The sequence below is a fragment of the Condylura cristata genome, unplaced genomic scaffold (assembly GCF_000260355.1).
Source record: "Condylura cristata isolate star-nosed mole 26May11 unplaced genomic scaffold, ConCri1.0 scaffold00002, whole genome shotgun sequence".
NCBI lineage: Eukaryota > Metazoa > Chordata > Mammalia > Eulipotyphla > Talpidae > Condylura > Condylura cristata.
This window is the reverse complement of record NW_004567103.1, coordinates 74,091,912-74,112,969: the sequence shown is the minus strand read 5'-3', so window position 1 is coordinate 74,112,969 and position 21,058 is coordinate 74,091,912. Positions and strand designations below refer to the sequence as shown.

General features: G+C 49.4%; 2 protein-coding genes across 3 annotated transcripts in view; one reads left to right on the top strand and one right to left on the bottom strand.

Annotated features, from left to right (window-relative positions):
* Positions 1 to 9,449, top strand: part of MGAT5 (mannosyl (alpha-1,6-)-glycoprotein beta-1,6-N-acetyl-glucosaminyltransferase) — a 311,378-nt gene extending 301,929 nt beyond the window's left edge. For both annotated transcript variants that reach the window (XM_004674702.2, XM_012728964.1), the window contains exons 17-18: positions 3,927 to 4,084; positions 8,884 to 9,449. In XM_004674702.2, coding sequence (XP_004674759.1) covers positions 3,927 to 4,084; positions 8,884 to 9,082 — 357 coding nt within the window. In that variant the 3' untranslated portion in view covers positions 9,083 to 9,449. The remainder of the gene's footprint in view (positions 1 to 3,926; positions 4,085 to 8,883) is intronic.
* Positions 9,450 to 15,905: 6,456 nt separating this feature from the next.
* The window catches only part of TMEM163 (transmembrane protein 163), a 196,452-nt gene continuing 191,299 nt past the window's right edge, over positions 15,906 to 21,058 (bottom strand). The window contains exons 7-8 of the mRNA XM_004674701.2: positions 17,805 to 17,946; positions 15,906 to 16,837 (exon numbers count right to left, since the gene is read on the bottom strand). Of these exons, the coding sequence (XP_004674758.1) occupies positions 16,777 to 16,837; positions 17,805 to 17,946 (203 nt within the window). The 3' untranslated portion in view covers positions 15,906 to 16,776. The remainder of the gene's footprint in view (positions 16,838 to 17,804; positions 17,947 to 21,058) is intronic.

The following is a 21,058-nucleotide window of genomic DNA, read 5'->3' as shown; positions in this document are numbered from 1 at the left end:
CCAGAAAAAAGCAAAGTGGCAGGAGCCCTAAGCGCAGGTCCTTATCTAAATGTTCAGATTTTGTGGTGTGAGCAGAGTTGGCTTACTGTAAAATGCCTAGGCATCAACTGTAAACAGCTGTTTCCTCATCACAAAATTCTATTGTTGGGGACCAGGTCCCCATATCCCCAAACTCCCTTCTGTTGTTATTCTGTTGGAAGACACCTTCAGCTCCCTCTCTGTTCAACTTTATCGCCTTTGGGGTTTCCAGATGCTTCGTGAAGCCTAAGACAGTCCTACAGCTATTTTTACAATTTCCCACCCTGTTGGCCCCCAAGACTAGTGAGAAAATGCTGGCCCAGCACTTAGTGAACCACAAGCAGGAACCCTAGAACTCATGTGTACTTGAGTGAGGGTCCCCTAAGAACCTCAAAACAGTGGGCTGCTGCAGTTACTAAGAGCTGCCTGCGGCGGAACTTGGGGGGCACTCACTCTCCTGCCTGCTCAGGAGAGGTGCTGGCCCCTTACCTGCAGGGCTGCCCCAGCTGTGCAGCGCCCCCAGTCCGGCATGCGTGTTGGTGGAGCACCTGCTACTCTCTCCTTTTTGCTCTGCACCCTCACTTGAGCATATTAGTCTCTGTCTCTCTGTCTCTCTCTCTCTCACACACAAACACATACACACACACACACACACACTTTCTCACATACACACACACACACTTTCTCACACACACTTTCTCACACACACTCACACACACTCTCACACACACACTCACACACACACACACAGTGCTGGCAGCAGAAAGAGCAGCATGAGCAGAACCTGCCACTGAACAGTTTCAGACTGGCGCTGTTTGCTTTTGGCCACATCACGTAGTCTCATGCAGTAGCACTTAACCCCCTCATTTTGGTATAATCCCTTGAACTGCTTCACATACCGCAAAAGGCTGAGAATGAGTAAGGAACAGTTTCAAAAGAGCCCTCAAAGCTCAACAGGTGTGGAGATGTTATCTCAATTCTGGTCATAGGTGTTGTACGGAGAGAATCATTCGCTGATTTTCTTACAAGCTATGGAAGCCCACATTTGAGCTGTCAGACCTTGTGAATCTCCACTTCACAGCTTACTCAGGGCAGTCCCAAGCGAAGTTCTGAAAGTAGATAAAGTCTCCCTTGAGTTCTAGTGATGGGGCTACCATGATCTGACCTAGATTTCTAGTTGCCTGCCTGTCCCATGCTGCCACATAATAGGCCACAGTGAATGCTGGACTTACAGACTCTTTATTCTAATGTTTAAAGGCTGTTGGAGTTCTCAGATTGCCTCCAAAAGAATCATGAGCAAAGATGCTTACATTTGCCAACAAGAATGAAAAAATAAACACAAAAGCAACACCCCATGTTTCCTTCCAATCATCAGTAACTACCTTAGTCTTCCCATTTTGCTGGGAGCCATCCTTATGGGGTCGTCAGTTGCCAGTTTCCATATGGTGTCAGGGAAGACAGTGGGGCCACCAGTGAATACCGTGCTCACAGAGTGCCATGGGCCTCCGCAGTCATGCCGTCACCCTTAGTAACAGCGTCCAGACCCGAGTTACTGTGCTGCTGGTAGCTTAGCAAGCTCATAGATTGCAGCCTTGGGAGCATCACAAAGCTGAGAAATCAGTTAAGTGACTTCCTTGAGTGGTACGTGCTTGGTGGATACTCTCCTCCCTCTTTGCATCACTTTGAGAAAATTAAGTTGCGTCCTGATAACATGTAATGATCCAGTCTATTTCTGTCACCTCTGAAATATGAAGCCCTTCTAGAACCTTCATCTTCAGCTGATCTGGGTTCAGATTCTGGGTTTCCTGACCACTACCATGAGGATCTCTTTTAACTGCCAGGCTTACTCAGACTCAGGCACTGAGGCCCCTCATCCCGGGACCGTTTGGTGTAAAGGATAGCGGGTGTGTCTTACTCGTGGGTTCTTGATGGTCACTTTGAGGAGACTAGAGCAGAATCCAGCACTGAGTGCTGACTACCTGCTGCTTCCTTTTTTGGTACATAACAGCATTATCTCCTTCAGAAAGGAAGGAGCAAGCAAGAACCTAAGGAATCATCATGGTCCTCATCTTCATTTTTCTGGTGGGGAATCTGAGATTTTAGAAAGCTCTGTATTTTGCCAGAACGTTCATAGCTGGTAAAGCGAGAGGCAGGACTTACCAGCCTCCTGGAGAGCCTGCGGTGTATTTCATGTTGCTCGTTTGCTCATTCTGTTTTCCTTTGGGTTGCTAATTTAGGGGCAACACAATTTCAAAAGCAAAAATGCAAGCGTACCAGAGACCACTCCTGTGCCAGTTCTGGGAACCCTGAGCCCAGAAATGGTGAATTACTTCCTCGTCCACGCTACGTGAGGAAGGGAAACAGAGGAAAAATAAACTATTCCATAAGGACATGCATTGAAAAGTAAATTTCTCTGCCACTCGGACCCTGTTACTCCACTTCCCTTTCAGCAGCACCCACCCACACCCATTGGAGAGGTTCCTTGGGCATGTGTGTGTCTGTGTGTGTAGATATCTCACTTAGGCTTGGTAGAAACACCCAATTGACCACCCTTCATCCTGCTGTTTTCTCAGGGTGTCCTGGGGGTGTTTCCATGTACACACTAAATGCCTCTTGTATTCCGTGGTATATTTTGTATCTAGGCATTTACCTATTTCAATACTGCCTTTCTATTGTCTTAAGACTATTGCTTCCACACCAGCAATTTCTGTGCACTGTGTAGGTTTCCTTGCACCTGTGTCTCTGTATGTCCATGGGCTGAATTCCCAACAGTGGAATTCAAAGCCCAGGATCTCACCACCCCTGGGCACTTATTTCTGAGGACAAGCCTGCCCCAGAAAGAGCTGACCGCTCTCGGCCTGCTGCAGGACAGTGCCCTCTGCAGTTGGACACTGCAGGTCTAGGAAGAATTTTGCCAGGTTTCTATCAGTGGGCAAGAGAACAGGGTCTGGTTGCTGGTGGTGTGTGAGCTCCGACCTCTGCTGCGTACTGAGAGCTGCTTCTGGCACAGCTGATGAAAGCTAAGATCCCAAGTCAGCACATTGGGCCCCTCCCCTGCTCTTCCCCCGGTGCCATTTCGTCCTTCTCACCCACTGCTCGTGCCTCATACAGGTTACTTTTCTTCCCCCACCAATGTTGCCTCCTTCTGCCCACCTTCCTTAGTCAGGTTGATTTCCTCAGATCCTTCTAAATCCCAGGAATGACTGACCCCCCCCACCACCCCTACATTTCTGTGCCCTGTGGGGACCATCTTTGGAAGGGCCACTGGGTTACTTGTCCTCAGGCTTCCTGTAGCTATTGAACTAATGTCACATTGTCAGTGTTTGCAGCCAGCAAGCACCAAGCCCTGCTAAGGCCAGGATCCCGGTTCTGTCAGATTTCTGCACACTCCTAGCTGTGCCCCCTCACAAAGTCAAAAGTAGCACTCAGAAAACTGTCATATTAGGTAACTGCCAAATTAGGGAGGCACTGAAAATGTCTCTGGAGTTAGAGAAGAGAGAACAGAACAGCTGGTGAAGGTGGGCCTAGAGATGGGCCTTCCGGGGCGGAGGCTTTAAATAGCTGGGTTACATCACTGTTAGTGGTGATATTAGTGAGTAGCCACACTGATTGGCAGGCACAGTGCTGTGCACAGGCCACAGATTCCCTCTCACACTCCAGCCCCACGTGGAGGAGATCACTGTTGCTCCCCCTTCTGCAGCTGAGGAGGGTGGTAAGAGAGGTGAGAACTGGGTGCCAAGGACCTGTTCTGAGCCCTCTTTAACCTGTTCACCAGGTCTGTGTGGCTCCCAACTCCTCCTCCCCTCCACTGATTGTTCGCTCAGAGGGTACCTCCCCTCATCTTGGCAAACTGAGGACCCCCACCTGCTTTCTGGGTCCCCTGTCCAACTGCTTTGTTGTCTTTCTAGGACTTCTGCCATGGGCAGGTGATGTGGCCGCCTCTCAGTGCCCTGCAGGTGAAGCTCGCTAAGCCCGGGCAGTCCTGCAAGCAAGTGTGCCAGGAGAACCAGCTCATCTGCGAGCCTTCTTTCTTCCAGCACCTCAACAAGGACAAGGACATGCTCAAGTAAGTGTGTGAGGAAAGGGGGCGTAGAAGTGGGCTTGCTCAGCCTCCAGCTCCCCTTCTGGGTTAGAGTTGGGTTTGCAGGCTTGTGGGCTGTCAGAAAAAGATGTGGAAAGGGGGAGCAGGTTGCAGCACGACACCCCCACCCCCCACCTTCCCACCAGAGAAAGTTCACGCAGCATTTTTATTGTTAGATAGATGAGGTCACCTGGCATGATATATTTAGAATTTAAATGGGGGTGTTGTATCTGCATAAATAATGCCATGTCTGGGCTTGGAGATTGTGGGAGGTGTTCAGTTTGCTAATTTACACCCAAGAACCATGGGAGAAGAGGTGGGCCCAGAACCACAAGCACAAACCGACCCACACTTGGGGTCCCCTGGAGGAGCCTGGTAGTGTCTTCACCTGATGTTAGACAGGAATAAGGTCTAGGCCAGAACTGTCACAAGGGATCTCACTCTACCTCCTACAGCCCTCTGCCCACTTTTGTACTCTATTCTGGCACCTTTGGCATGGGGTGCCTTGCAGGGGGCATGAGCAGGCCTGATTCTGCTGGCCCCTCTGCAGGAGGTGAGTCCAGCACCAGAAGGCAGGACAGAGCTGCCCCAGGAGAGGCCTCTGTGTAGCTTGGGTTTTCCCCTTGGTCTTGAGTTGCTTTTAGGGATGTCATTTGTTTCCCTTTGCAGTGGCATTTTGAGTTTGGCATTTGCAGTTCCCAAATTTCCACAAGAGCTCTCTTCTGGCCTCTGACTCATGAGCCCTGTCAGTGCTAAATCTGTGCCCCTAATTTTTGTCACACTCACCAATGTCTCTTAATAACCTCGCCTCCCAGCACACCCCCCACCCCCACCTTAATAGCTCTACTTAGGTATTTCCTTGTAGGGGTTTGCTATCCCAACTCACCCAGGGCAGAAGCCTAGAACCAGAAAGGGAGCAATGGGTCAGATTCCTCTGTTCATCTTTTCTCACCCATAAAATGAGGTCATCCTGGATGATGGCTAGATAATGTGCAGCCAGTGCTGTAAACAGTAGAAAGTCCTTCTGCATAGGCTTGGGCAGTGGCCTGCGGCCCACTCCCACCCCCCACCCCCAAGCTCCCTGAGGAGCCCAGACTAACAGAGGCCATGTAGTGGAGCGGTCCGTGGTCCTGTGCTGTGGGATTGCTTCTCCTGCCGCCCCCACTGTAAACGTGTGGGTTTTCTCCTAGGAGGCTAGGGTGATTACTAATTTTGCAGTACAACTGCCTGAAGTTAATCCTCTGCACATAGGAGCCCTACGGGATACCTTGTTCCTGCAAGGTGAGACCCAGCAAGAAGTCATCCACGGAGTGCTGCCTGGAGTGAGCAGGGCCTACTCTCTGTCATCCTGGTCAGGCAGCAGTGGGCACTTCCACCAGCCACGGCTGCTTGTCTTTCTCCAACCTGGGGCCTGGTTCTGAGGCGATCCCCTTGCACTCTTTAAGTCTCCATGACCTGGAGGCCTGTTGAATGGATAAATTTGTATCTCATAACTTGAGCCCTTGGAGCAGCCTGCACTGTTATCTTGAATTAGGGGAGCCTGTCTTTGTGCCCTCACAGACAAGGTGTAAGTGCTGGAGGCCTAAGTGCAAACTCCTATGCATGAAGCCTGCCCAAGTCAGCGGGTCCAGGACCCGGGTCCGGAAGGCAGAGCCCCTGCCAGTTGGGCCCCATGTGGGGGACCTCTACTCCATAAATGGGGTCCCATGGTAATATGAAAGCTGACTTGCCATTTTGCTACCTTTCCAAATGTGTCCTCTAAAACACCAAATTACCAGTGCTTGGGGTTCTTTTGAAAAAGGAATTGTAAGCCATGGCATTGAGAATGAGTGTGATGGTGCCTGAGAAAAGAGAAGAGGCCCAGATTCACAGTGGTCACAAGAATGTGTTGGGGGGGGGTAGGGGGAGGGGTTGGCAGAGACAAAGTTAGGAGTGGGTGTGAGAGGAGAGGAGCTCAGTGCCAGGACCAGTAGGTGGCGTGGCCCTGCCTCCATCTCTTCATCCTCTTGGCCTGTGTTATGGGTGTGTCTCTACTTCTAGCCCTAGAATTATAAAATGTGAACAGAAGCCCCAACTCCCATCCTGTGAGAAAAGGAGAGAGGCAGCACCACAGCGGCCTTCAGAGAGGAAGCAGCTCTGTGCCAGTGTCTGACAGGAGGGGGTATTATGAGAGTGTGGGAATGAGTGCAGGGTGCGTGTGTGTGCATGTGCATGCATGCATGTCACAGGGCCCATAGTTAGGGACTGAGTCATCCTCTGTGGAGGATGACTGTAGAGACTGATTTCTGGGGGTCCTCTAGCAACTAGGGTTAAGTCACCCACATCTCTGGCGAGTGTGACTCATTACTTGCAAGGATGACAGAGTAGCTAGCCTTCCTGACTGCCCAGGGCTGAGGGATGGGGGCCCTGGAGGGGAAACCCCCTGGAGACTTGGAGGTTGGGTGGTTGGTGTCCATATAGGCCTGGGCTGTGTGTGCCCACAGAATTCAGTTGACTTCCCTTTGGGGAGCAGATTGTGGCCTAGGGAACATCTGCTGCTTGAGCACCCTATGGTATCTCTGGACATGGCCCCTGACAGCTGCTTCTGTGGCCTCAGCTGAGGTACACTCACAGGCATGCATGTGCTCATTCCTGGGGCTGTGTCCAGACTGAGTCTATGTGACCAGGGACAGGAGCAGGAGTGTTTCCTTGTGGCTCCTGACAATTTAGACTCTGCCATAGGTGCTGAGATTCATTGTACATATTTCCATGTTCTGCTAGCAGTATGAAAGGCAGATACAAAGAATCTCTTAGAATTTACCTAAATAAATAATATGAATATAAATCTTATCCAGTACCAAATTTCACATTACAAGGCAAACTTTAATGTACAGTTGAACTCTGATACTCCTTCCTCTGGATAAGCTATTAAGGGTATCCTGTGACAGACCTAGAAACACTAAATTCTCTGACTCATTTTTCCTTTAGGAAACCCACAAACCCCCATTTCCTGCCTCGTTTTCATGGTCCACGACCTTAGCCCTGTGCATACGTCTATCTCCCAGATGGCAAGGCAAGATGAGAAGCGTGGGGCCTAAGAGAGAAGCCAAGAGCTTTCTAGTGACTGCATGAGCAAGATCAGTGGGGCCACTGCCCTCCAGGGCACCAGGAGCTCACTGGGAGCTTCGGAGAACTCACCAGAAGCCCGGTAGAAGAGCAAGGAATCATGAGAGTAACCTTAGCAGGCAAGGCACAGGCAGTTAGTCAGAGGATGACAAAAAAGAGGCAGAGTAAGAGAGAGTATGATGCTTCATTTCAACATGTGGCAGGTTTCCAGAGGCAGCAGGAAACCTCAAGTTTCCCAACGTGATCCTCTCCCTGTTGGCAAGACCAGACTTCCACACACAAAGCAAAATGGAGACTGTTGCATGGGTGCAAATTGACATCATAGGGCAAGGAAGGAAGGCCGTGCAGCCCCTGTAGCATCTGTCAGGGCAGGAATATGGTCTGAAGGATGGTGATGATTGCAGCCATGGTGATAGTGCCATTAATTAATAATTGTGGTAATTAATTCATAGTTACCAGAGAAAGACACTGCCAAGTACTCTGTGAGCATAATTTAATTCCTACATCTCCCCTGTGAATTAAAGACTATCCCCATTGGGCAGAAGAGGAAACAGACCCAGAGAGGCTCAGTCATTTGTTCACGACCACACAGCTCATAAGAGATAAAACCAGGACTCAAACCCAGGACTCCCTTACTTCCCTACTGTGCTTTCCTCCTTGAATTGATTCCCACCTGACTGTGAGCCACCGTGCTAAACATCTGGTGAGGCATCGTTCTGGGGGAGCCTTGGCAGGTGGCCATGGTACTCCAGACACAAGGAGTTGATAGGTGGCTGTTTAGATATGAGGCCACACTGTGGGCACAGAACACCTGGTCGTTCTCAGCCACACTTGCCATGGTCCCAGCCTGAGAGTGTGAAGCCACAAGGGTCCCCGCCCACAGACAGTTTCAGCTGCTGAAAGAGCAGAGGAACGAGGCTACAGTGCATGAGCTCAGGGCCTAGATCCTGAACCCTGCTCTGGAGGCCTCAGGTACTAATCTCCAAAACGGGGCTCAGGGTGTTGGGGTGGGGGGAATCATACTAGGCCAAAGGGTCAATGCAAAGCTCCCGTGAGTCAGTGTCCCGTAGACATCACCTACCCTCAGGAGGCCATTTGCCTGCCGTCCTGCAGGAGTTGGAACCTTTTAACATGGATTTTTTAAGCTGTTTGTAAAAATATTGAACATAGTTCTTTAAAATACTTCCATAATGTGCATCTGTGCTGCTCTCATTCCTCAGTAGTAACTACTTTTCGGCTTCAGTGTGTAGCTTTCCTTATTATTTGCAAGCACGGTGTGCATGCACCCCAACCCCCACCCCCACTGTACATCCATTCTGCCACAGGCCTCTCTGTAGAAGTACTTGCATTTCTACCTCATTCTTTTCAAGGGCTGCATAGAACCCTGAAAGCACAGATGTGCCATAATTGACTCAGTCATTCCCCACTTGGTGAGTACTCAGGCTGTTTCCAGGTTTCCTCTATTACAAACAAGCTTCACACATCTCTGCGTTCCTGTCAATCCTTCCCGGTCCTAGGTTCCTAGGGGCTAGTGTGACTGGGTCAGAGGATGGCTGCCCCTTCATTTCTGTAGCGGGAGACCCAATGTGCCCCCGCCTTGTGATATGCAGCTGAAGGAGCCAGGGGGTAAGGACAGTCCCTGAATGTCCAAACCCGTGAGCCTTTCTCTTCTTCTTTAGGTACCAGGTGACCTGCCAAAGCTCAGACCTGGCCAAGGACATCCTGGTGCCCTCCTTCGACCCCAAGTACAAGCACTGTGTGTTTCAAGGTGACCTCCTGCTGTTCAGCTGTGCCGGCGCCCACTCCAGGCACCAGAGGATCTGCCCCTGCCGGGACTTCATCAAGGGCCAGGTCGCCCTCTGTAAGGACTGTCTATAGCGGCACTGGCCAGCCCCATGCACACTCCACTGGGAACGACAGTGGCTCCAGCCCTGGGGGAAGAGCCAGGGGCTCCAGGTCATTCAGGGACTCTCGCCAGAGCCTGAACATTTTGGTGGAAGGTTTCAATTTGTTATTGCTCCTACTGAGGTCAGGTCCACAGTGGGGTTTTCACCAAAAGAAAACCAGAGCGGATGTCAGGCCCGGTGCCTGGGTCCTCCCTGGCCAAACTGTAGGGAGACTCTTGATGCAGCTGCTCCGGGATAGGAAGAGAGTCTCAAGATTAATTTCAGAAAAAAACCAGAAAAGGAATTGAGCAGATTGGAGAAACTCTATGGGAACATTCTTCAACCCATTAACTTATTTATTTGGGGGAGGGGGGGAGGTGGTGGGGGAGGGCAAAGGGGTGGATCACACTTCTTGTTTCTTTGATTTTCCACTGTTTACCATCGGCCATGATAATATCCCTGTCTGCGTTGGATGGGGTGCCGGAGGGAGACACTGGGCTGTGGGGCTGGTGGCACTCTTGAGGCAGCTGCGGGGGCCCAGTTCCTGGAGGTGGAGAGCGGCACAACAAGAAGTCATGCATGGCATGACCGCAGCTAGAGGACGAGAACCCCTGGTGTGGGGACACGCCTGTGTGGTCCAGAGAGCCTGGCCAGGGACCAAAGACGGGGCTACTGTGCAGTAGAGAGTCTCCTTTTCTCTCTGCACCAGCCCCCCACCCATCCGACACACAGTTTGGTCCGAATTTTGGCGAGAGTCCCTTTAGGAAAAAAATACAAAGTTGGGGAGTTGACATTTGCTAGTAAATCAGCCCTCCTTCATGCACCCCAGGAAGGAAGAGGGTAGAAAGAGAGTTATGAGTTATCTTGGACTTGAAAAACTTGCTCCCTATCTCCCACGGGGTTGTCATTGAACTGGGGTTCTGAAAGGAGTGAAACTGGCCCCTTCCCTGAAGTCCAGGAATAGGACCCACTTTGCACTTGATGTTGGCTGTGGGGGCAGGGGCAAGTTGGGGTGAATCTAGTGCTGGCTTAGTGTTCATCTGTAGGCACAGGTGTGGCCTGCATAGGGTGGGAGTCTGGTGACTTTTACTCCAAGCACGAATACTGTGAGGGGCATTAAGCTGGCAGATTCACCCATCCTGTAGCCCTGGAGTCCCAGTGCACCCCCTTCACCAAGCACTGCTTCAGTGCTGTGAGTGAGTGCAGCCCCAGCCTCCTGCTGGTAAGAGTGGGCCCTCTTCTCTCTCTTGCAGAATGTCCTCATTACAAGCTACTACCCGGCCCACCGAGCCCCCCAAGGGTTTTGAATGCCTTGCTCTCTGGAAACTCACTCTGCACCACTGGCAGCCCTGTGCTTCCTCGCATTGGCCAGCTGTGTAGCAGAAAAGAGGCAAAGCTAAGGGCCAGGGTGGGCCTTTGGGACGTGAAGCTCAAGGAGGAATTCGGCTTTGTGAAGACCATAGGGTGGTAGAGTTTTAAGGTAGGGGAGTGTAGATTCTGTCTGCTGCTTCTCAGTCAACCCCTGGTGTGTAGGTAATGCAAGCCTCTTTAGTAGACCTTCACTAGGTTGTTGGTACCTCCAATCCGAGGATGAAGGCCAGGCAACCAGGGTCTCCCTAGCCCTAAGTTGCCTCTGAGGGCTTGTGTCAGGGAGAGTACTGATGGGGAGGCGTCTGCCCTGAGCGCTGATGGATGCAGGTACCCTCACAAATTGGCTGAGACCAGCCTCTGCTGAGGCCCAGCAACAAGAAGGGTGTAGTCATAGGAAACCTTGGTGATTGGGGGAGGGGGAGTGTGAGAGAGAGAGAGAGAGAGAAAATGAAAATGAAAATGAAAATGAATGTGTTCTTTTAAAATTTACAAAGGCAGTTTCCTGCAGTAAAAGGAGAAACCACTATTCCTTCCCTGCTGCTAGGAATTGCTTTTCCCCATGAGTGGGCCTCTGGCTGCACCCAGGTTGTGGAAAACTTGCTTGAGCTTCCAGGCCTGCATGCAATTTCCGGGTCACTTCTGCCCTCTCCTGGGCTCTTCTGATACCTTCCAACCCTGAGCATGGTGGCAGCCTTTAGACCAGCAGGGGGAGCCTCCAGAGGGGAGACCACTTCCCATGCTTAGCTAGAAGGCCCCCTTGAGCAGACAGCTGTTGAAATAAGCACAGGAAATCAGAAAGCTGCTGGAAGCAGCTGGAAAACTACTTTCCTTAGAAAGAAGCTGTGCCTGCCTGTGTTCCAGAAGTAACGGGATGTTTACTGGCTGCCCCTGAGCTCAGGGTCTCACCCCTCCTCTCCACCTACCCTTTCCTCTTCTCACATCAGGGCTCTCAGGCCACGAAGCCGAGCAGAGCACTTTTTTGAAAGTCCCGCTTGCTTTGTCTAGTTCCATACCTGGTTGCAGTTCTGCTGGCAGGGCTGCTGGTCTGGGGGAAAATCAACCCACACTCCGGGTGTTAAGGGCATTATGAAGAGCAGTGACAACAGGGGATGTACACAGGCCCTCAGCTTCCTCACACTGAGCCCGAGAGAGGAGGCAAGAAGGGCCTCCATGAAAGGGTCCCTCAGTCATCCCCTGGTGTGTAGGTCATACAAGCCTGTCTGTAGTAGACCCACTACGAGGTTGTTTGTACCTCCAATCCTAGGGTGGAGGGCAGGCAGCCAGGATCTCCCCATGGAAGGGTTCCTGCCTGCCCCAGGAGGTGAGCACCTGTCAGTGTGGGCTGGGCCGTGAGAACCCCAAGAGAAGGGCTGGCTTCCTCCAGGCCAGCCATGCTCTCCTCAGCTGCTCACCCATGCCTTAGGGGGTATCTGGGGACTGCTGGTTGCCAAGTGCCCGAGAGCCTGTCCTGCCAGCAATTTGCTAGTGCCCATTGTAATAGAATCCTAAGCCAATTTGGGATTGACAGTTCCACAGGAGGAGAAATCCTTCTTCAGTCAGTAGCCCAGTTCTTGTGCTAGGAGGGGATCTTGCCTGGTGTTCAAGGCTTTTTTGTGTGCATAATTTTCCTAATTGGAATTTGGACTCCCCCCCCCCCATTGTAATCCTAAATTCTTTAAAAACTTGAGGGGGGGAGGGGAAGTAATTAAGAAAGTAAACGTTCCCTTGAGAAATAAATGCTTTCAAGAGTAAAACCTATTTTTACTCCTGAAAAGGGAAACACACTACTTTTAATGCCAGTAAACACCTCATTGATTCCATGTATGTAATTTGATTTGCACATGTGAAAATGGAGACATTTTTGGCATTTTTGCTTAGTTTGGGTTTTTGTCACTGCTCATAGTTTGCTTTGTGTGTGTTTCTGCTGTATGTTTGGAATTATTGAGTTGTTTGTTTGATATTTATTATTTTTCTGATGTGCCTTTTCACTTTCCTTTGGGGTTGGTTTTTGGGATCAGGCTGCTTTTGAGACAAGGTTCCTCTTGCTTGGAGAGAAGACATGTTTTCTGTCACTGCAGATGCTCAGACCAGGCATCAAAATTGCACTCCGTGCCATAGTATATGTGCACATATACCCCACACGCCGTGAGAACCCCAAGAGAAGGGCTGGCTTCCTCCAGGCCAGCCATGCTCTCCTCAGTTGCTCACCCATGTCTTTGGGTGTATCTGGGGACTGCTGGTTGCCAAGTGCCTGAGAGCCTGTCCTCCCTCCCCTACCCCCCCACCCCCAGGCACTTGTGGCTGGGGCAGACCAGCCCTATCTTTGGGGTTGCACTGAAGGGGAGCAGGCCCAGCTGTGCTCATTAGCAGCACTGGCCTAAAAACACTATTTGGTTAGCATCTTGCAGGGGAAAGATCATGAACCTCCCTTTTTTGTTAGTGAGTACAGGACTTACAGTGGCGACGCCTTAGTTTCCCTGCTGGGAGTGGAGCCCTGTGCAACTCTCTGGCAGTGACAGCGTAGATGCCTTGGGATGGACTGAGACCATGTGCTGTTCTAGGCAGGTTTGTGTGCTTTAGACCAGATCAAGGCAGGCCACCCCACGTCTCCAAGGTGTATATAAATGGGACCTCGCCAACCACCCACATTCCCTGAAAATTCTTGATTTTAAAAAAATGTTTATTTTGTTAACGACAGGCTCTGTTGTGTGTTATATCCCAAGCCTGGATTGCTCTATTTATTTAAAAATGCTGTAAGCTCCATATTGGCTTCTTTCTAATCCCATTATTTTGTTGGGGGGGGGGGCTACAGAGCACCTTCATACCTTCATGTGAAGAGGTAGGTATAGATTCCGGCTCTTTTAGGAAAGTGGGAATTTCCTAAGGCTGAGGCTGAGTTCTTTTCCTTCTTGTTGGCTTCAACAGAAATGGCCAGCCACATTTTTATAGCAAAAGGCCAAATTAGTTGTATAGTCTTGGAAGCAGAAATAAATTGCCCTAGCCTTTTCCTTAGCACTTAGGGGTTTTGTGAGGATTCAGTGTTTAGCAGTGTCTGGCACATAGTAAGCCTAGTAAATGTTAATATTGTTGTTATAATTAGCATTTCTTATAGTTTGAGAAATTGAGAGCTGAGCTCACATCCTACCTGTTGAGAAATACCCACATGAAGATACTGTTCCAAATTGATGGACTAGCGTAGGAACTGTTGGTTTAAGATGTTCAAGTTCCATGTCCACTCTGCTGGTTGGAACATTGCTGTATCCCTGAATGCACTGATTTGAAAATATGCCAGTTGAAACTAGGCTCTAAAATTTGTAAGCTGACAATGACAAAAGGGTGGCCTTTGGCGGCCTTCTGGACGAAGCCTGGGTTTTTCTTTACAAAACTTTTTAATCTAGAAATTAAATGAATTCTCACTTGCCCTGAAAATCAGTTAACTGTGGTCCTCTGAAATATGAAATTTTGTTTTTTATTTAAGAAAAACACTGACCAGTGGAATATATGCCTGTCCCAGGAAGTTGTCCCCTGCTGGCCGGGGAGGCCCCTCCACAGACCAATCCTCAGGGACCAGTCTCCTGGGCTGATTAGCTGTCACTTATTTGTTGGTCCTCATCCCAGAGAAGACCCATCTCCCCAGAGGCCAGCCAGGACTCCCTCCAGATAGGGGTGGAAGGGGCTCAGGACACATGTGGTAGGGCTGTCAGAACCCTTCAAAGGTTCAGTGATGTTTTCTGCTCACCAAAAATATCAGTTCACTGTTTTGTATTATTGGGGGTTTATCCTCTTCCCTGTTATCTCGAGTTTTGTCTCCTGTCCTATTTCAGCCTAACTGGATAGATTATAGTTGTGATGGAGAAACTTGCTAGAGTCCAGTATCTTTTTTCAAGTTCCTTTGGATTCTCTTCGACTGAATCAGTAGTCTTCTACTTCTGTGGATGTAAGTTTGGAATTTACCCTCTTTTAAGCATCACCCCCCCACCCCAGGTTTTGTGCAGCCTTAAGATCCCCACTCCCTCTGCCACACAGCTGGTGAGGGGAATGGCCATGTGCTCACGCATGGGTGGCATATCACTGTTGGTGGCGGGTAGTGGCACTGAGGGAGCCCTCTGGGTGCAGGAGGTGGGGAGGCTCGCTGGGACATCTGCCGCCTCTGCCAAAGCTGAGATGGGGAAAACTTGAGAAGCATTTGCTCACTGCCCCGGTGTTAGCAGGGCAATCACGGGACATTCAATGCCAAAGGAGATGGTGATGTCCTTTCTTCTGTAGCTGCTGTCACAACCTTGATGTCTTTAAGCTAATGGCTGTTCGCGTCTGTCTTCAGCTCCTGGTACACCCACTTTCTACTGTTCACTTCTGGGGTTTAGTAGTACAGAATTCTGCAAATAAGGTGTCGCTGTCCAAATGTACTGTACCGGCATAGAGAGCACTGCTTTGTTTTCCACTGTCGTAGAAAAAACTAGGGAGAACTTTATTTTTCAATAAATTTTTCTTGTGTGACAGGTGGAAGTGATTTTTGGGGGGAGGGGCTGGGGAGCCTGGTGACCTACAGACCAAAGTTCGCAAATGTCCTGCTGCAGCCCCCAATACCGGTGTCCACGGACGTCATGCCATTTGCAAAAGTGCTGAAAGATGGGAAGGTATGATTAAGAAGGATTTTCCTGTGGAGTAGAATTTCCCTATACACATAGCCAGTAACCACTTCAAAGCACTCTTTCTGGTCTACATTTACGGAGCAGGGAAGTGAATTAGCGGACTGCTGGCCTTTTTAAATTTTTTTTTATATAATTGTGTACTATAATGAGAACATTTCACACTCTTTAAGAATGTGCTAATAAGATCGCTCTTAAAAGGCTATCTGAGGACCTACTGGACCAGGAGCCCCCCACCTCATCCTCCCCACCCACCCCCAGGCACAGTAAGGTAAGGCACACACGGGCTTGTCTGGAGTGGGTGCTGGAGGTCTGACCTGCTGCCCATACTGTTTGGTAGGACACACAGGGTCGAATACGCATAGTTTCTAGTTTGCTATATACGAGCTTCCACAGTGTCGAACACGATAAGAAAGATTTCAGGGGGGAAAAATTGAATCGCACATTTCCTAGACTATTCCCTTGTAACTAGTGACCACCATCCCATAGAACACAGATGCTGGTGGAAGAGCCTCGCTGAGAGCATCAGAGTGAAATAAGGTCAGTGACCTCTTATCACAAATCACCTCAGCCTGAAACATTGGGGGGGGGGGGGGTTGAGGTGTCACGGAGGCAGGGGTGAAGCCTGGGGCACCTACCATGTTTACGCCACTAAGCCCGTCACCACACCCACACCATTCCGAGTCTCCAATCACACTCCCCATGGGGCACCCTCCCCACCCCCCCCAAACAATACTTAATCCACACAGAAAACCTGCCAGTGACAACTCTCCAAGACAACCTCACTGTACCATATAAAACAGGTGAAGGTGTTTATTGGTCAGCACTGTCGCCGGGACAAGCAGCAGTGCTAGAGGTACAGAATGTTGCATGTTGGGGGAACATCTTTATGGAATCTACACCTAGCACTATATAAACTGACATCTGTTTCCGTACAGAGGGGTAAGTCATCTCCAGTGACCTTGTGATGTGCTATTACCACTTAACACAGCAGATAGATATATGCATCTATGGATAGATTATATATTTATTACAAATAACTGTAGTTTTGTGTCTCAAAAATGGATCCTGTTTTTACATATATGTTCACGTTCTCGATGTTCAAGAAAAGGTTGTGTGCTTATTTCATCCATGCAAAGCTCCTACTATATATCACTAAGGACTTTAAAAATAGAATGGTTTCCTTTTGAACAAAACCTGTTTAGATTTAGGTTTAGTAAAACAGTATGAAACTAATGAAATACATTGATAGAAATTAGGAAGTGATCTATACTGATGGTTCTTGGTATGTAAAGGGGTGAGGGACCAAAGGGCACGATCTTCCTTAGTCTGCCAGGAGAGAGTGGAAGGAGGAGGTGGGTCTGGTCAGTCATTGTCCATTCCAGGCTGAAAGCACCACAGATCAGCTTTCTGCCAAGCAGAGATCTTATCCTACCCACGAGGATCTTTTACTCCACGAGTCAAAATGTCCGTTCTGGCTGGAGATGAGGAAACCAGGCTGCCCTCATGTGTTTGACGGGGATCAGTGCAGACCCACCTGCTGGGCAGACCTCCTTCCCAGGAGCACATGTTCCAGAAAAGAAATTGGATGTTCAGTTAAATATTGGCACCGTCTGCCTGTGTTGAAGCCTCTGTGCTGCGCGACGGAGCTGGTCCTTGCCCCAACTCACTCAAACATCTCGTAGTGGCGCGTCTGCCTCACCCTGGGCACCATGTCAATGAGGAGTCTGCAAGGACCAGACAGACAACTTTTGAGTGTTTACTCACTAGAGTAAAAAGTTAGTATAAATTAGTAGATTTTTCGGTGATACTGCTACCACTTCAAAAAAGAAACCTAAATCTGGCCACTCCCTGTTCTCCCCACCTGCTCTGGCAACCACTAATTCTACCCAGTCTCTTTCCCTAAAAAGGAATTACTCCATACATCACTGACTTGTTTTCACTGGGCATCATTTTTTTGAGGCCCATCCGTGCTGTAACTCCACTCTAGGACCTGGCATAACATTTAGCCATTCATCTCAACTATTTCCAAAGTGGCTGCACCACTTTACATGCCCACCAGCAGTGTGTGAGGGAGACAGAATTTTGTTTTATTGCTCCCATTTTTCTTTTATTTGTGCATTCAAGAACTGGGGTGTAGGCCAGAAGTGCGGGGGGTGAGAGGCGTCACCAGAGACAGTGGGGAGCAGAACAGGCAGTCTGCTGAAACATGTCAGTTAGCTCCCTGGCCCAGGATAGGACTCAGCTGATGGCACCTGTGCGCACTGACAAGTCCCTTTAAGTGGAGGCCACTTCCTAAAGATGCCTTACTGGTATGGAACTGTAAAAAAGGACATAAAGCCTATGGCTCTTGTCAAAATCCTGGGTAAATCACAGAATAGCTCCTCTAATGGGAATGTTTCCAGTTACCAGGATTCACCCAAATTCAGAAGGGGTCACAGGGCAACAGGTTAGAAAGCACAGTAGAGCTTTCTGCAGCCACAGAAACTTGGGTTCAATCCCCAACCCAGAGGTGACCAACATGTCACGGCAGACCTCTCCTGACCTGCCTGCTGCTCCCCACTCTGTCTCTGGTGAAGCCTCTCACCACCCCACACAAATATATCTTTTAAAAAAAAAAGCTCATAGGCATGATATGATTGTTGGGTAGTACTTCTGGCTGCCAGGGAGGCAAAGATGAGCACAGGTACTTACTTGACTCCGTAGGCAAATATGGTGAGGCCAATCAGCACGCCGATGCTGCCGTCCAGATACCAGACTGCTGCATTGTGCTTGAACACCTCTGCACTCAGAAGAATGGAGAAGCCCATGACACCCCCCACTAGGGAGTTAAATCCTGAAAGAGAAGCAAAGACATGTGCCCAGTGAGCTTTGTTCACCACCAAGAAGAGTACCCAAATGCCAGCATGCTTCCCCATTCCAGAACATTCATGGGAAGGACTGTGCTCGCTTCAAAAGAGATAACAGCCACCTCAGACACCTGAATAGCCGGTCAAGTACACTCAAGTGTCACTAGAGCTATCGCCCCTGACAGTCTCTGTCCCCTCTCCTCATCAACGGCATGTGACTGTCCTCCCTTCCAACTAATCTGCAGGTTCCTGGACAGCCTAGCACACAGGAGATGTTCACATAGTTGGGGACTCAAATCTCTTGAATGTGTGCTAGGCATTGTACCAAGTGGGGATCTTCAGATTATCCTCCTTTTTTCCTAAAAAGTAAGTTAAACAGAGTCAGGTTAAATTAACTGACCAACTGAGAGAGGTAGGGTTGCTTTTGACCTGAACCCATATCCCTCCCCTCTAGAGCCTCCTTAATGTCATCTGAGAATTTTCACTTTCCAGGAAGAAAAATGAAGGTCTACAATTGACTACATGTTTGCAGAATGATTATAAAAATGAAACTGCCATTAATATACACCATTACCTTTCATGGCACTTCAGTTGGAAGGTAAGGCCTGGAGTGGCTCTGAGGGGACCTCATTGTGCTGCAAGCCAGGTTCCTCACCTGCCTCAGTGTAACGAGGGTCTAGCTTCACTTCCCAGGCAATTCCTCTTCTGTCCATACCTTTTCTGAACTCCAAGCATTAGCCTTAACCAATGTTATTCTCACCACTACCCATCAGCTGCACTGCTGCAGTAGCCAATTCACCACACCCCCAATGTGCCCTCCAACCCATTCCCCTCACAGCAGCCAGAGGACAGGGTGGTCTCTGGCAGTGAACAGGAAGCCTGTCCAATTGTGAGTACTAACCAAGCTCTCTGGCTGGTGAGAACTGCCTTGAGGACCTCCCTCCTGCTGCAGGGCCTGCTGACTCAGCACCTGGAGCCTACACCCTGAGTCTCCTCTGACTGTCCACCCCACTTCTCCATTTTTCTCTATAGTTCTTTACTTCACAACCTAATTTCACCATTTTTCTTTCTACAGACATAAGGATAATGATTTTGTCTTCCTTTGAGCAAGGCTGACACTTAACAACAGAGGAAAAGGCAGGCATGGAATATGACCTTACCAGTGCTCCCAAAGACTGCAGCTAGAATTGTGGAGACTGCCATGCACCACAAGGGATTTGGGCAGGTGAACCTTTACAGCTTAATTTCACCTGATAACAAGGAATTTAACTGGGAAATACAGATACTGCCATCTTCCTCGCCCCCAGAGGCTATATCCTCTGAAAACCAACCTTACCTACCTCCTCCATCATTCACTAGGACACCTTTGGCAGCTTTTTCCAGGTGTCCTGGGAGCATAAACAGTGGTTGCAGTTTCACTCCATATGCACCCAACTAGCTTCTAGCCCCAAGGCCAATGCTCCATGTCTTCCTTCCACTCTAACCCTGCAGGCAAGAGGTAGGCACCTGGGCTCTTGTACTACTCTCCATCTTCACTCCTTATGCAGTTCATGTAGCTAAGCCCTATCTGATTTCAGCACACCCTGGAACCTACCTCAATGCCTCACAAAGGAGTGGGCAGGGGGTGATAGGTCCACTGTGAAAAGGGTAAGACGATCTCCCACCTGTCTTAAAACGTCTCAAAGTCGTATTTCCCTGTATGAGAGATGGTCTTCACTCTGACTGCCTTGAATCCTGTTCTAACAGGTGGAATCAGACCAGTCCTTTTAAATAAAAGACCACCAAAGCATCAACAGGCTATGAGTTTTTTCAAGTTACCTGAGGTGAGAAGAGACACGGGAGGTTGCCAATGCCCCAGGGCAGACTGGAATCCATCTTTGTCATGGGCACAAGTAGGGTTCCCACTGTACAAGGGAAGCTCAGAAATGCTGGATGTGCATGAGATTCCCCTGTCAGCCACTAGAGGGAGACACCGCTCCACCAACTCATCAGGCAAGGCCTGGAAGCAGGCCCTTGCTAGTTTACAGTTGATGGATTCCCCTGGTGCTTCCACCTGTTCCAGGAGGAACTTCACACCTGCTAAGCTCCTCTCACCTTGGGTTATGACCAAGCTGAGCTGACACACCAGTGTTATCGCTTACCAGCCTGCACGGGGATGCTGGAACAAACAAGGACTTGAGGACCAGTAATGCCTGTCCCACCCATCCTTCAGTGACAACTTGGCATGATCATCCCACATAAAGATGCCTGAGCTTACAGCCTTGCCCACCTGCAATGTAGCACACCTCTGGAGTTTGGTCACCACTGACCCAGGCCTACAAGCTGGGTGCTATCCTTTCAGTTCAAAACACAGAGCTGTTGTACAAAATAAATGCTGCTCTCTATTTAAGAGCATAAAACAATGGATGAGTGTGTCCTAATTTGAGCCTCCAGTCAAGTCTTAGGTAAGACTTTAAGTACATTCTATGCAGAAAATTCTGATTTTAAGTTTTTCATGTGCTTGAAAATCATTATAGACGCTTGGTAGTTAAGAACTGTAAAGGAGTGAGAACTGCCAGTCGAAGCGTCTAAGCCGTGAAGTTTCTGGCGGCTGCCTCAGAGCCCAAGCCAGGTCCCTAAACTCAGTCCAGGCACCGTTTCACGGTCAAGTTGGACTTGTACTATTAATTTGCTGTGCAACCATTTTGCCTTAACACAAATCCAACGTCCTGACGGCTGTTCAAATCAACAAAACCGATTTTTGTAAGATTTCCTGCACTGTGCAGCACATTCAGGAAGTCAGCCCACCCCTGAACATCTGCTTCCCGACTGTAAGGACCAAATCCAAACAGAGGTCCGGGTGGAGTCAGCCTGAGCCAGTTCTTGGGAAGCAGCCACTGGAAGTAAGACCTGCCTCCTCCCACACTGAAGCAGTTCCCCAAATTTACACCCTTCCTGGAGAAAAAATCATTTGTCACCCCCATCCCACCTACCATCCTGCTCTAACTTGACAGGGGCATTCACTCCTGTCAGCCCCTCATAGAGCAAACAACATCAGTCAAAGCTGAGCTCCCCTCCACCAAAGTGAGGGGAGAACACAGAGGTGATAATTACAGCTTC